Source organism: Linepithema humile, chromosome 1 (genome assembly GCF_040581485.1).
Source record: "Linepithema humile isolate Giens D197 chromosome 1, Lhum_UNIL_v1.0, whole genome shotgun sequence".
NCBI lineage: Eukaryota > Metazoa > Arthropoda > Insecta > Hymenoptera > Formicidae > Linepithema > Linepithema humile.
The window spans coordinates 36,390,007-36,406,804 of NC_090128.1; the positions used below are offsets into that span (position 1 = coordinate 36,390,007).

Sequence of the window (16,798 nt, forward strand, 5' to 3'; positions counted from 1 at the left end):
GGTACGAAATCTAATTATGAATCATTATATTTATATTTATTAGACTTGTGTGGTGCTTACGCTCAAGCAGACACATTCAGATTTGTAACTATCGTGTAACAAAAGGATTTTCAACCCTGAATATTTTCATTTTCCTTGTCTTGGTTTAATAATTCTGGTGCTACGATTCTTAAGGTAGCATCCACACTTTCACAGTAATTAATGCAGACAATCCTTTGTCCACGTACCATAAGATCTTTCGCCAGAAGTTTAATATTCTGCAAAATAAACGATTTTATTTATCAATAGCAATAATAAATACTTTGTACTTTGTAGAAAATAGTTCTCGCAAAGAAAAGAAATTGAATAAATAATAAATATGTTCTTTGTTAGAAATATAACTGAACATTTTCTAATCAATTCACATTATCAAAAGGAGTCATTTGTAACAAAGCTGTTAAAAAGTAACTTATTCAAAATAGATGTATTTCTCGAATCTCATAAAATATCTAAAGTATTTTCATAATTTTATTTTATAACGGCAGATTTTTTGGCAATTGCTGACACAATTTTTCCTTAATATTGAGGCAAATCATAATTTTGCAATTTCAATATTTCATATACAGGGTGTTTTATAATGTTCGTTTAAACGATCGTGTACAAATAGAGCGCAATAGATAATCTGAACAAAAAAGTCCGTTTACAATTATCGCAATAATAAATGAAAAATTAAAAAGAATTGACGAATGATTGCGCGCAACTAGACCGTGGCTATACAATCTAAAATGGTGGATCAGCAATGTTGCATGGCAACGAAAAATAACAGCGAAGATTTAGAATGCCTCAAGCAGGTTCTGCCCATTCGCTGCTCGCGTGTTACTCCTCTCGCCACGTGTTGTTGTTTTTCGTTGCCGTGCGATACGCCGCTGACCTATCCAGAACGCACAGCCCACGATCTAGCCACGCGCGACGCGCTATCATTCGTCAATTCTTTTTAATATCTCCATTATTATTGCGACAATTGCAAAACGGTAAAGGACTTTTGTGTTTAGTTAACCGTGCTGTGCCCGCGTTGCGACGATTATAAAACATCCTGTATACCTTAACAGACATAACTTTTCAACTCAGTTGAATTATTTATTCAACGCTTTAAATACGTAGCCTTCACATTATGCTGAGGATAAGAAGATTAATATAAATCTTCTTATATTGAATCGAGTATGACATAAAAAGGGGCGATCATTGATGCTACGCGATTATTATTGTCTTCTTGTCTGTTTGTCCGCGACCTTTTCCTAAGCCTACCTAAAGAGATATCTTATGTCGAGGTTGACATCTTTTATGCCGATTACGAACAAGACCTCATTTCCTACCTTGGCGACTGTAACGTCCATCCTCTTTAGATTCTTACAATCAAGTATCACGTTGCATTCACTTTCTGCGGAAAGCTTCATTATATTAGCACGCAGGTATTCTGCCGCTGGAAAGGCTACCGTCTCTTCAGGTATGACAACTATTACGGTTTCCCCTTCGATCTGCGTTCAAAACAAAAAAAAACAAAGTATAATCTTCTTTATATTAAGCTACATATTATGCCAATAATTAGCCACTGTGTAGTAGGAATATATAATACACATTCTAAACAATTTCTGAAATACATATTGTTATGATGATCTTACTTTACTATTTTATACACAAAATAAATAAAAGGTACGAAAAATCGAAATATCTCCTAAGCTATTCATATACACTAATATTTTAAATGCAGAAGAAAGATAATAGGAAAAACAGATTTATGTCAAAAAAATAGATGATTAGGTTTAGAAAAAGAAGTTTACTTAGAAATCTTCAAAATGCCTCCATCCTTAAAACAAACGCGTGCAGTATTTGATGTCCATCTCGAAACAATTTTACTTTTGTATGTGCCTCTTTTTCATTCGTTACACTTTCAGAGAAAAATTTATTTACAGATTATAATGGGTCATCCTGTATATATTTTAGATATTTAAAAAAAACATAATTTAAATATAAATTTCCTAACTGTAATAAGATTGATAACAATCTTATATGTAAAAGTTAAAGAAAAGTACGTCAGATAGTATTAATATACGAAATATATTATTTTCTATCTTTTATATTAATCATATTAAGAAAATATAGGTTTACATATATATTTTTTGATATAATTAATATAATTATTGCAAATTAAGTATAAAAATATTATCCTTTAAACATATCAAAGCATAGGAAAACATTTTTTTTGACATTAATTGACATTAGCCAATAAATATATACATATGCATATTGAAAAATTATAAAGTATATTCAGTTACAGAAAAATTTGGTTAAAAAATTATATTTTTTCAGTTTTTAACAAGAAAACAACTAGTTGTAGTAATCATCATTTCATTATATTTTATAATGTTTCTTCCGATGCAAATTATATTTTTATAGACGTTCTAACTATGCAAATCAGAAAAATTTTTTAATGTCATACGTTAAGAAGAAAAGTGTAATAGACATTTTTGAAACAGATAAAATATTAACAAATTTTTTCAATATTACATATTATAGGATTGATCAGTCAATTCATATCGCATTACTATACCTGTTCGATTTTTGTCCGAATGGAGGGTCGCGCTGAACAATACAGCAATGCTATAAAATTGACAATGATGCCAATTAAAATACCGTACTCCAAACCAAGAAAGACGCAGGGAACCAATGTAAACATCATCACAATGAAATCGACCTCTAAAAAAATATTAGATTATTAGCTTACTCAAAGTCAGATGAATCAGACGAATGCTGTATGAAAATTAATATGAAATTTTTTATTATGCCTTACAGAATACAGAGAATTAATAAAGATAAGCGCGCGCGCGCGATTAAGTATTCTTAAAAATAAATAAAATATTATTTTAAGTGCATTTGATTGGAAACAGTGTTCAGATTTACGTGATTTTTCCCTAATCATAATCTCAATTTATAATGATATCAATAGGAATAAGATTAATAGAATATTAATGATATTAAGAGGTGATGTAAGAAGAATATCAAATATTTCCAAATTTCGTAAATGATGTATAATGTATCTTTGTTTATTCGCCATATATTTTAAATTCAGAGAAAGATTTAACATAGAGAACTGTTATCATTTCGTCATGTTCGCTTACTCCCCATGGTTCAGTCGTTATTCATTCTGATTAATTTAAAGGCAGATCCATATTAATGTGGCCTCGTCGGGGTGACGTTTATTTCACATATTTATTTGTTTTTTCCGCCTTCGAAAGCTGAATGCGGATTTATCTCAACGAGCTTATATCGCGAAAACATTTAATTTTTACCTACTAATACGTCAAGCTAACTCTTTTGACGTATTTAGTGGGTAAAGAAGCTAGAGTATACCTCTAATTATCATAAAGATTGGTGTTATTCATACTATTAACACTTTTCCATACATCAAAATGTTTTTTTTTATAATAATGAATTCAACAATAATTGACTTTAATTTTGATCGATAACAAGTTTAAAAAATATTTTAAAAAATGTTCCTTTAATATCTCAATTTACTACGACACTATCGTATTCTATCAGCGTGTCGCGAAATAGCATCGACCGCCTTCGCGCGTCCAAGCCGATACCGCTGGATCTACTACGAAAGTGCAGATGAACTCGAGATGAAGCGGCAAATATCGGCGGAAACGGGCACTGTTCTGTTCGAACAATAAATGCCGCCAAGGACGCGCTCGAGCATTATTGTTTCACGCGAGCTTTTCGGGAACAAATGCACTGCGAATGCATCTCTCGGGTGTGGGCGGTCGCTCTCGTGCGCCTACGCTACGGCTCCTTTGTGCGGCGTGTCATCGTTGACGCCACGCTGGCTACACCACGTGTGAGTGGATCGGACTAAGAAAGAGAGAAAGAAAAGAGAGAGAGAGAGAGAGAGAGAGAGAGAGAGAGAGAGAAAGAGCAAAAGGTCCATTAAAACTTACTTCTGGCGCGCCACAGCAAGGTGTACGTCGAAAAATCGAGCATATAGTACATAGCACATATGATGAGGCCGGCCAGCGTCGCCTTTGGTATGAAGCGGAAGGTGGAGGTCAAGAGACCGACTGCGAGCAACACCAGACCACCTGAAAAGACCCCGTCGTCATAATTAAGAAACGCTCCGAGAAAAAACCTCGCTGCACCACGCTTCGCTGAAAAATGAAGCTACTTCTCCGCTTCGATCCCTTCGCAAAAAGACCGCGCGTATCCCTAAAATTTCTCGTTCACCGCGATTCGTATTTAAATTCGCGTCGGTCTCGAAAACGGCGAGAGAGAACTTTCTTCATTGTTCACGTACCTGTAAATATTCCCCCCAACGGAGTTTTGACACCTGACGCATGATTGACGGCCGTACGTGTGAAAGATCCCGTAACTGGCATCGAGCGAACGAACGATCCGAAGATATTGCAGACACCCAGGGCGATCATCTCCTGCGTGGCGTCCAGGGATTTGCCCTTTGCTAAAATAACTTGTGTTCTATTATATGTATACTGATATTCACTCGCGCGCTCCGGCGCAAAGCTGTAAAGAAAAAAAATCGTCGCGCGATTAAACGGAATTTTAATCGCGGACCGAGCGATCAATTTTTACATGTTTTGGACACTTTAAAAATTATTGCGCCTGTTCAATAAAATTTTTTCGTCATAACGTCTTTACTCTTTGTAATTTTATGAAGGCTGTAGTAGCAATTCAATGGTTAAAATTCAATTACCAAATGCCTTTGCGATGGCTATGTGTTCGATAGTCGACACAATTGGTATCGTGAACAGCGTTGTTCCCATTGCGGTAGTCATTTCTAAAAAGTCGTATGTGCGATTGTTGAAGGTCGTAGAGAATGGCGGAGGTGCAAACGGTGGTAAACCTTGACCCATCGATCCTGCAATATTTGTCTATTATTTGTCGCTTCGCACGATCCGATATACTAGTGCGTAAAAATACACTTCAATCGTAATATTAGGCAATAGCATCTCTTATTTTATCTTATTTCTTATCTTATATGTATCAATATGTCAATTCCTTAACACGAGAAGAAATCGTTACAGTTCTACAAATGTAAAAGAAATATAATATTTATTATTTCTATTTTTGCTCTAAGAAATTAATATAACTAATTAGTATAAAATAACGTAAAATTTATCTTAATTTAAATAACAAGATATATCACTAAACAATTAAGTGTCCTCGAAGGTAGATATTGAACATGTGCAAAATTCGATTAATCAAACTCAACAAAATTTATTTCGTGGAGCGTTCAATAATAAAATAAATCTTCTAAATTTAATTATATACATAATCTTAAATATCGAGCAAAGAGTCAAATAAACAATAATTTATTAAAATTATTTGATGATTAATTATTGCATTAAATTGTCAAAGTCTACTGTGGATCAAATTTAGTAATATTAGTTGTAATTAAAAAATTTAACATTAAATAAATGATTAATTTACTCACCCGTTAACTTAAAAGGATTTAGATTGTAAATATAAAAAATATATGCCATAATAGTGCCTGCAATTACAACCAATGCATTACGAGATAAAGCAAGAAACCATCCTATTTTTTGAAAAATTGTTCCTGTACGTCGTCCAGATATGTTCTGTTGAGAAATAAAGCAAAGAAAATGCTATTATTATGAAATTATTATCTATAATTTGTTACAATATGCTTTGTATTGTATATCATAATTATTTTATTAAATAAAATATTTAGTATTAGAAATTAAAAAGATGCAAAAGATTGGATTTAGTTAAAAGCTAAAAATATTGACTTTATATGCGCTCCAAAAAATTAATAAAGTTTTTACATTTTTGCACTTATAATTTATTTTATCATATAAAGAAAATGCAGTTCTGCAGTGTTAATGTGTATTTGAACAAGAAATATTATTATTAATACTGCAGAATGTGAGAAGACATCTCGAACTTGACCAGAACAAAAACTGGATTTTTTCCTGCTGGCAGAAAGTATTTTATACCTTGAGCAGCACCAACACAATGATTGTTCCAATGCCCAGCAAAGTATCTTCGTATCGGATCTGATGGAGATTCTTGAAGATTGCTATCAGAGAATCTAGAAAATTTTCGGTCCTACCGGCAATGCCCAAAAGCGACTTAAACTGAGAAGAAGCTATGTTGATCGCTGCGGCTGAGGTGAAACCAGTGATTACCGGAAGCGATATGAAGTCTAATAGAAAACCTTTAAATGAACAGATATTGTTCAGAAGAAATGTAGAGCGTGGTAAAAATGTTTTATTATTAATATGACATATTTCCTCATTCTTTCGGCATGGAGAACGTACGTCTCAAAATTTATGATTGTCTTTTTAATAAGAAATTTATCTGAGCAATTGGATGGCTTTTTCTCTTAACAATTGGATTGGCTTTTCCTTAGCAAAGTTAGAAGCATGTTAGAAGAGTGCATGTTATCATTTAGTGCATTTTTTCACTTTTTAATGTCACGCTTTTAACAAAATTTTATTGAACTATACTTTAAATTCACTGAAGAATATAGTTTTGTTGTCTATTTAAAGCTTAGTTTGTGATAGGTTCTTCTTTCACAATCATTTATAATTTGGAAATTTCTTTTGACATTTTTTGCTGAGAAAAATTCAATTCCAGATTGGCCACAGAATATATCGTTAGAAGTCCAGACAACACGCAAATCTTAAAGACATCAGAAAAAATGAAAACGTCTTTTGGATGTCTTTCAGATATCTTTAATATTTGCGTGTTGTCTGGAAGGATATACGCAAGTTTTTTAATACTTAAAAACCCGATTATTGCAGTAGCAAGTGTAAATCAACCTATAAATTTGATATGCTGATTGATTGTTATATGCTCTATTAAAATATAATTTCATTTTCCATTAATCGATGCTATCTTACAAATTAATTAATCAAAATAATGTCTGCAGTCTTAGCAAAAATGCTGTAGTTACAGTTTTCAAAGTTGTTATGTTTCTTTTATGCGAAGATATTGACGGTTTGTCGATTAATAATTCATTCCAAGCGATCTCGATATAAGACGAGATTGCCCGTTGCAGCTAAACAACTTTCATTCGTCCTTGCTCGTCCCATTACTCATCAGCTGGTCAGTTGATGTGGACCATAATAGCGGTAATAATTATGTAACAGTTACCCATACATATGCGCCACGTTTATTTATAATGCGCATAAAATTTTAAAATGCTAGAATTCAGTGAAAAATTGACGTATCAATATGCAACAAAATTGAATATCTCTGTTTCACAAATGCTTAAGTCTATAGCATATGCTTTTATCGTGACATATAAAGGATGTCTCAAACAATACAATCCGAAAAGATTTTATACACGGAGAAAATTTTATATCAAAAATTACTATGTTCAGCATTAACCGCGAACCGTGAAGCCGCGAACTAAAAATTTTTACTATGTTTCATGTAAAAAACATGGTAAAAATTTTTATAATTTCTTCATGGTCCGCGGCTACTACCGTACATAGTAATTTTTTATATAAAATTTTTTTCGTGTATGAAAAAATAAGTAAAAATATAGTAATAAAAGCTTTCATACGTTTTTCCTAAGAATTGTTTTGCAAAAATGGAAAATTTTTAATAATATTAAATAATTTTATACTTTCGAGTATATCACACCTTAGCGTACCTAAATGAAAAATTCCTAGAAGCGCAATGATGCATCCTTTCAAAAAAGCGATTAGTACAGCCATGTCAGCACCGTTTTTTTCGACTAACGGTTGAACCATAGTGGCCATAATCGCTGTTGGACCAATAGTGATGTTTTCGCAAGAACCGAAAACGATATATACAAATGATGCCATAAATGCTGCGTACAGTCCGTACTATAAGATCATAACACATTACAGAGAAATTAAAGTAAGACTTTTCAAAGGCAATATTATTATGAAATAAATATGTATATATAATTTATATTAATGTAAAATCGGATATATCTAGTGTGACAACATAAATATAACACAGTTTATTAATCCTTTGAGTTCTGCTGCTATATCATATATGATGCATAGACTTTAAACAATATTAAATCTTCTTTATTGACTTATTTATTTGTTTGTCGTGAAAATTAAATTTTATGCTTGTTTGTCTGATGAGCGTAATAATAATAATAATAAGCGTAATATATATTAGTAAGATCATTTTTTTTAACAGTACAATCTAAATCTGGGACTCAAAGCATTAATGTATGACATTATTTAGAAAAAATATTGTTTAAAGAAACATAAATTTAAATCATGTACCAATAGATTGTAGCAAAAATATTTCTTTGGTATCACTTAAGAATAATACTTTTTTAAATATTAGGAGAAAAATGTATCAAAACAGAAAGTATTAACAGATTTTCCAGATTTATAATGCAAAACAAACTCAGTCTTCGTACTTTTTAGTCTACTTCTGCAATCAGATGCTCTTAAAAATTCTCTTTTATCTCTTTGATACCTATGATAGTCATTTATCTGTACACTTCGAGATGACGCGATGCAAAATTTATGCGACGGTCGCTCTCTCGCGATCTTTACCTCGGGATGTAAACCGGCGACGATACCATAAGCGATGCCTTGTGGTACGGCAGTGAGACCGACCGTGATACCGGCCAATGCGTCTTGTAAAAGCCACGTGGGTTTGTATCGTGGCAGCCAGCTAAGAACCGGCAATCTTCGCATCACATATTTGCCGCATTTATCTCTCCTGAACCACGTGGCCACTGAAAGTAGATTCATCTTTATTTTTTTCGCGATACGAGTGATATCGCGATTACTCGTCACGTGAGCGGCTACGAATAAGACGAGTAATAAAGCAATCAGACATGATTTTTGTGTAAATGTTTTTGTTTTGACGTACGACATTTTTCCATCACAAGATTTTTTAATTCATCGTGACTTTATACGTACAATTCATAAGTTAAATGCAACTTATTCTTCTACCATTTGTTTTATTCAAAATTTAAACTTCTAGATCTTTAAACTAAAAATATTGTTAATAATAATTACACTATTAATGCTGTCCTACCTAATTAAGAAAGTAATTTATAATTTAGATATTAATCTTTATACGCTCTCAACAATTTTATTTTTTTCCTAAGAAGTTTTGAAATACTTTGCTTAAAATGATGAAATAGAACAAACCAGCTATTAATTATTTTGATATCATATTTTCACTTTTATCTTTACTAGAAGATTTTTATGGTTTTCTTATTAAATTGTTCGATCAATTCTTCACAACTCGTTAAGAGCAATGCGCGTGTAGAAATTGATGATATCTAAAATGTTACGCGAGAAACAATTTAAGAGCTAAGTGAATAACGATATTAAATAATATTAAAAGAAAACTAAGCTTACATGCATAAAAATGAAAGCAGTCAAATATCAAAATTAATAACTATTATGTGGAAAAAGAGCGAATTTAAAGTAGTGTACAATTTAATATTAAAAATCTTAAAATTACATAAAAATTATATAGAAATATTAAAACTATAAAGAAATTGGTTTTTCACTTTATATTTATACATATACATATATTCATAATCATTCATAATTATATAATTTTTCTAGTCATAAAAGATGATGTGTATTCGCAGAAATATCTCTCACAAAATAACTTGAAAAACGAATTACAACAGCTTGTTCTGATGTAACAAGTGACTAACAACTTAACAACGTTATAAAAAGCAACGTTACAAAAAAAGAAATGGAAAATGTTTAAAATGTCAAAATAATACACATTTGAGTACTTAATGTAATAAAATAATTTTATGACGTAAAATGTGTAATATCTGGCAAAGCGTTGACTTTCCGATTATTTTACTCCAATATTTTTACATACAAAATAATAAGAATTAATTTACGCTTAAAAAAAAGTATATATAATTCCATAAAAAAAGTGCAGTTGTATCTTGCAATTAGGCCAAAAGTTTGAAACTAATAATAATGAAAATATTCTAAGAAATAAAATTAAAAGTATTTACAATAATTATATTTGTATTATTTAAGAATAAGGAAAAACATTCTTTTATAATGAAACAATAGTGTCATAAAATCTTCAAAAGTTTTATATAAATAATGTTTAGAATATTAAAAAAGTTTTACACATTTTTTCCGTCAAAGTAACCATCCTTAGTTTGAATTACTTTTTTCGCTAATCTTGATAACCTGGGCACAAGTTTATTAATTTTTTCTGATAAAAGATTTTTCCATCTGTCATCTAAATAGTCCAAAGGTCATTTCTTAATGTTGGACCTTTTTTAGAACCATTCCTCGACGACTCCTTTGAAATGAAAAGATAATAAGATTTCTAATGTCATAACGTTAAGTTATGAAGAGTTTTATAGACGTACTTTTTCTGTCATTTCTTCAAATTAAACAATGCTAAATTAACCACAGCTGTCTTAAATAATGGTTAGTTACTTTCAACTCAAAAAAATATTGAATAAACTGTGAGTCAAACTTTTAAGTAATTACACTGATGTATTCTAAAATTTTATAATGGTCTTAAACTTTTGGCCTGGAGTGTATATCGGTGTTCAAAAAAAATATAATCACACAATAATGGGTTGTACTAAATAGTAAAAGATTCACTCTACCACTTTTTTATATCTTGACTTAGAAAAGAGCTACCTAAAACCCAGCCCAGTTACTAGAATTGTCTTGTATATGTATATACGTATTGTATATATTTATGTTTAAGGTCAATTACATAATATATGAATAAATACACATACAGAAAATAGCTATTATCTCAGACTTTTATTTTTGTTATCTGAGTAGGCCAGTGTCGTTTAACATTTCATAGCTTTCATTTTCACTTAGGCCATCTACCTACAAACTCCAACATATTACTATATAACATCTACTTAGTTCCTCGATTGAAACCTTGATACAAAGAAGTAGCGAAGGCAAAATAGGTCCCTCGAGACTCGCTGGCAAAATATTTTTCAAATTTGCACGAACGATGTAATCCACTTCTGACGAGGAAAATGCAAGTGGAGAAAGGAAGAGGAAAAGGAATAAGACGCTCTTGTGATCTCATACGACACGACCCAGATTCTTTGCTTACTTACTTTTGCACCGTAAATCGCTTCGTTTTGGTCCAATGCTCTCGGTCGTGTAGAAAATTCACGCGCGTTGACGCGACGATTCCGCACAATCTGTTCGGGAAACAGATAATAAGCAAATTCCCTCCGGAATGGTTCAATGTCAATTAGCGTTGGCAGCACTTTCGAGAACACAGGCGCAGTCAGTGATTAATTCCTCCAAAATTGCTTGCGTAGTTCGCATACCGAAACCAATAAGGTGCGTTTGTCTAAATTTATCACAGTTGAAACTTTCTTTCCGAAAGATTTTCCAAATAAATAATATCACTGATAACAAATTTGAATTACTATACAAGTCCGGTATCAAGATGCACTCGACATGTCCGTTGTAGTAAAATGCAATATTTTCATCCACTGGTGTGATAAAACTGGAAAAATATATTTTGCATTACAAATTATTCATCGAACCATTTTATAATGCCAGAAATCGTGCCGGAAAAATGTTTTCATCGACGTACTATAAAGTTTCAGACATTGTAAAACTTTGGTACGATTACAGTTTGCGCGTACAGCAAGTAAGACGAAAGACTTTCGTACAATTGTTGATTTCAATTGTAGTCAAGTCTGAAATTGTTTTATTATTTCGCACTGAACCATCATTCGACAAACAATTTTTACACACACTTCACATTCCACGCGTAATTACTCGAAGCGATAATCGAATCTACTTTTTCTATATTATAATGAGTTACGATTTAGAAAAAGATAGGCATATTAATTCACTGTTATAATGTGTATTAGAGCAGGATTGAATCTTTATTCCATTCACAAAGCACACTCGATGCGTATTCAGCAGTAAATTTCTAATTCCGTTGACAAATTCACTCACTCACTCGCTTACATATACACTCCCCCCCCCCTGCCCTCCCCCCTCTCTCATTCTCTCTCTCTCTCTTTGACACGACGACTTATTACTGTGCTCAGCTTTTTAGCTTTTGACAACGAATTTCAGAATAATGACGATGTGGCAGTATCGTTAAGTCGGTATTATGTAAAAAAACGGTTCGCGTTTTAAAAGAGACATCATCTGTTATTACGTACAAATAGCTAATTATCATAATTAATTATTTGGTATCGACAACATGAATATCACAAGTTGCCGTAAATTTATCTTAAAGTCTGTTTCACAACAGTCACAATTGCACACTACAAAGAAACATCTAAATCAAAAGGTCCCATAAACTTTTCATTTTCATTAATAGTTTAATTAAATTAAAAATGTTGCGCCAATCAATAGTGAAAAGTTTAATTATTAGTAAAAATTGATAAATAAATAAAACAGTTGCTTTGATCGTATTGAGAATTGTAACAGGCTAAATGCGTGGCGTAAAACAGTATTGATATTAATAGCATTGACAATTAATAATATAATAATAAATTGCTGTCAGTTTTAATTAAATACGAAAAAGTCACAATTTCGAATTGTCAATATAAGAGATATATTTACGCATTCGAAAACTGTAAATAGAAATAAGAAAAAGTTGACGGATTTTATTCAGCGAATTCTTATCTCTACATGACACACGCGATCACAACAACAGATCACAATTCGATCACAGATAAATATAGCCATTCACTTTGAACATCTTCTGAAGAAAACTCGCAAACTTCTATATTTTCACTCGCAAATCACGATAGTGATTCAGTCGGACTGATCTTGCAAAAAGAAAAGACGCGATACAATTAGTACGACTGACGTGAAGCCGGTTTAAAGCGTACGCCGCAAAATGTTCATCGACGCTGCCGTGTCGGCACATCGGTATAACAACCGGTTATGAAAAGTTGCGATATCGTATGTTCCACGAGAGCGACGGGAACGACGGTTCTGTTTCTCCTCCTTCCGCTTTTACTTCAGCTCTGAATGGCAGCGTATTGGTCGTAAGAGGAGGGAGGGGACAGCTGCTATATTAAGCGAGACTCACGCTCGTCTTCACTCGTGCAACAAGATTACTATATTTTGATTATTTATTATGCAATATAACCGCCGCGCGGAAGCTGGGTACTTTAATCAGTTTACAGTGTAACCGTACTATCTCCACGACTATCTCTCGCAATAGTTTCCAATTTTATACGATGAACTTGGGCAGCTAACTGATTAGTAACTACAATTGGAGCAATTAGAAACACATTGGAACTTACGACTACAATTCTTTTTCATTCATTTGAAAGTAAAAGAAATGTGAGATAAATTTGTTTCAAGAAAATTATACATTTTGAATTTTAATAAGTATTATGGCATACTTTTATCCACTGTGCATAGAAATATGAATAATGCGGCCTATTTTAACTCTATTAGCGATAACACTTAACACTTTTTACATTTTACTTATTAGTACAAAGTACCCGAGAAAAAATGGCGTAATATGGTCAGATGTAAATATATATAATTAGTTATGAAAAGATCTAATAACATATGTAATTTTATATGATCATATAAAATTCAGATTTTTTCATAACTAATTATATATATTTACATCTGACCAATTATACCATTTTTTTTCGGGTATTTAAAGAAAAAAGTTGAAAGCTTTCTTCTTTAATACACTATATTTTTTTGTTGCAGGATATGTTTTATCAATCAAAATGCTAATTTACTAATGTGTCTAATACAATTAAACAAACAGAAAAATAATTTCCATTTTTATTCCTAACTGGCTTTGACATGTTACGATATCCATAGCGTTAAAAATCAGATACGCACCGATATTTCCGGTTTATTTCAAATCGAAAAGAATTCCCAATCGCATTTCTCTCGCCTCTTCTCTTACTCCGTTTAGTTCTCCGTATTCATGCGAAGCAAAATATAACGGTGTCGCCGATGTGCGTTTAGTGGCGAAAAAATTTTACCGCTCGGTTTCCATAAATCGTATTCCGAATATAGTTCTGGCTCGTTTCCGGCGAGAACACTGCCTGGCGATAAATCATCGCGGTTTGTGCCAGCTCGATCGTGGTCCCGTTTCAAAACTACTCTATAGAAACTGCGCGTGGCGTGAACTCTTGATTTCTTTTTCACGGCCATTCTCTTCTTCGCGCGAACGCGACGCGACGCGCGACGCGCCGCGACGCCGTCGTGAGACCAAAGGGCGAACACGACGACGAGGGGTGCGACGCCTGCGCTTGACGCTGTTCGTTCGGTGCGTATGCTCGCATCGGGGGTGCCGAGAATGAATGAGCCACCGGCGTTCCTCAGTGCCGCGCGAAACAGCGAAGCTCATCATCGCTGTCCCCGTGTAAACGCAATAGCATTGGCACATTATTGTATTGACAAAAAAAAAGGAGACAGAGACGTGCGAACATTTTGAAATAGCGAATCCTACTCGCGTCAATCAATTTAGTCACGCGGATATTTTGATCGATGAGTAGAAAACTTGAAATTGCTGATTCATCAATGCGAAAGATAATTTCCGAGATCACTTAGATACCGGTTTGATATGCAACAGAGGTATAAATCGTATTTCTTATTTGTCAATTCATACAGTTATCTTTGAGTTTTACAAGCATGTTATTTACTCATAAATATAATTTTTTTTTTTCATTAAAAATTTGTCTTGTTTGACAGGCCATGAAAATAAAAATTGCATCTGTCACTTTATACGACAGCACTATAGTTTCTAATTTATAGACGATACTCGTGAGCTTTTTGTTAAATCAATTCATTAAAAAAAAATTAAAGAATTTAAATCAATTTAAAAAAGCAAAAATTTCAAAAAAGTCTTTGATATTAACATTCTTTTATTATAGTAAAATTGTTATTTTATATCATAATTATTTTTTTACTTTCAACTTTGTTCATTACAAAGATTTATATGTTTTGCAATATCAGTCAAGCAGATATGTTTGATAAATATTTGTCAGTCAATTTTATATATATATAACATAATATAATATCTTATCTCCATATTAATTGATATATCAAGGTTCTTGTTTCTTTCAATTGACAGATAGAAAATCTGATAATTCTTTCATTATAGATTAATTAATCTTCAATATAATCTTTTTGACCATGTAAAAAGTATTTTAATTCTCAGCACATCTATCTCATCACGTATAAACGTTCAATTGATAAATGAACGATATGGTTGTTTATCATCTTTACCGTGAATGTGTAACAAAGACTTATAAGATTATAGGATTCTCTTCATGTACTTTATTCAAACATGTACAAATTACCATTTCACAGCACGTTCTTACTAAAGCGTTGCGATAAATCTTTTCCATATCACTGAAGATATGGAACTATCGACAGTTTGATGTGCAACGAAACTAAGCGATTTGCAAGTTTAAAAACTTCAGACAAAAAATACAATTGATACTGATTTCGATATAATAATATCAACCGGATGTAGAAAGTTTTAATTAAGAAAAGTGGGCGGGAAGTGGAAAAAAAATCATTTTTTTAACCTTTGAAAACTTGCAGTAAGAAAAATGTTATGTCAGCTATTATATCATTGACTTCATAGACTATCCGCAATTTGATTCACGACTTGATGTAAGATTATCGTTTTTACGATCTGTCATTCCGATGTGCGTGCTGCGAAATTATTTATTATGAGTTTCCGGTGACCGCAAGGTGAGCCAATACAAAGTGCGTAAAAGAAACGGTTACAAGAAATCCTTACGTCCTAGAAAATAATCGTGTACGAAGGACAGTTTGCGTCTAGTAATAACAGCGGACGCACGCGTGTACGGTGTGATTATAAATTTATTCTTGTGCGTTTCTTCCGACAAAGAGAATGTGAGTCTCTGAGATCGCGAATGAATGTGTTTGTCGCGCGCAATTACAAAGCAAACTGATCAAGAGGAGAAAAAGATTACGAAGCAATCAACGAATTAATATGTGGAGTTGGCACGACAACGCCCGTGTTTAACAGTGAACGCAATAACGACATTGCTCTATCATCGTAATTATAAAAACAAATTTACGACGAACAATTAAATCGTTATTGCAGTGCGCGCGTTAATGTTAATAATATGCACCGATGTTTTATGAGACTCGGCGGGTCTCCTAACGCGATAATAGGACGGTCGAAGAGAAACGAGATGATTTTAATCTTGGCCAACAATATGTCCGTCTTGCTTTACCCGTCGCGTTATTTGTCGACGTAAAAAATTCATTAAGGAGACTTACTTCATCATTATTCTGCACGTCGCCGCAGCGAAGCGTATCGGCGACAAATTAGCGGTGTAAAACGTGCGAGAAAAAGTGATAACTATCGTCGCGGCGCATCTTTGCCGTTCGTTCCCGCGATCTCGAAACACGTCACCATGAGCGTCTTGATGTACGTTGTCCGAAACGAGTATCAGGACGCACCGGGGGAGACCGTGAAGCAAAGTGCCGTAATGGCACGTACAGAGATTGATTTTCTCGACCAGGATATGATAAAGTGAGTAAGATTTCGTTGTATTGCTCGTGCTTCAGTGACTTTTTCTTCTTATCACTCAGCACTATTGAACACAATTTTCAAGCCAACTTGTAAATTGTTTTTCTTTTTGCCTTCAATTTGCACAGTTTTTATTTGTGTTTCTCTGCTAGATATATGTTACATTCTTTCACTAATTGCAGGAATTTTGCCGTTTATTAGTAAAGAATAAAGAGCTTCTGAACAGTTCTAAACTTTATACTTGAGGTGCAAAAAATGTTTGAAAAGTTGTAATTAAAAAAAT

At 32.8% G+C, this 16,798-nt stretch overlaps 2 protein-coding genes across 8 annotated transcripts in view; one reads left to right on the plus strand and one right to left on the minus strand.

Annotated features, from left to right (window-relative positions):
• Positions 1–14: 14 nt before the first annotated feature.
• LOC105677124 (sodium-independent sulfate anion transporter-like) lies at positions 15–12,937 on the minus strand. 7 transcript variants are annotated; one of them, XM_012375524.2, is made up of 12 exons: positions 12,712–12,932; positions 11,102–11,502; positions 8,565–8,749; positions 7,673–7,868; positions 6,006–6,226; positions 5,483–5,627; positions 4,742–4,906; positions 4,328–4,489; positions 3,975–4,115; positions 2,588–2,733; positions 1,353–1,514; positions 15–257 (listed from the first exon to the last, which is right to left on the minus strand). In XM_012375524.2, coding segments are annotated over exons 2-12 (1,671 nt in total). In that variant the 5' UTR covers positions 11,103–11,502; positions 12,712–12,932; the 3' UTR covers positions 15–110. The 7 variants fall into 7 exon arrangements, 6 of the variants coding, with proteins under 6 accessions (XP_012230947.1, XP_012230945.1, XP_012230946.1 ...); XM_012375522.2 differs by having other exon boundaries at positions 11,102–11,807; XM_012375523.2 differs by having other exon boundaries at positions 12,582–12,932.
• A 993-nt stretch (positions 12,938–13,930) lies between these two features.
• The window catches only part of TrissinR (Trissin receptor), an 80,967-nt gene continuing 78,099 nt past the window's right edge, over positions 13,931–16,798 (plus strand). Inside the window, exons 1-2 of the mRNA XM_067348393.1 lie at positions 13,931–14,576; positions 15,552–16,518. Of these exons, the coding sequence (XP_067204494.1) occupies positions 16,400–16,518 (119 nt within the window). The 5' untranslated portion in view covers positions 13,931–14,576; positions 15,552–16,399. The remainder of the gene's footprint in view (positions 14,577–15,551; positions 16,519–16,798) is intronic.

Coding starts and splice junctions, on each gene's coding strand:
- LOC105677124 (XM_012375524.2), bottom strand. Junction 6,227..7,672: donor TCTAGGAATTTTTCATTTAG/GTACGCTAAGGT, acceptor GTTCATTTAAAG/GTTTTCTATTAGACTTCATA. Junction 5,628..6,005: donor TTGTGTTGGTGCTGCTCAAG/GTATAAAATACT, acceptor ATTTCTCAACAG/AACATATCTGGACGACGTAC.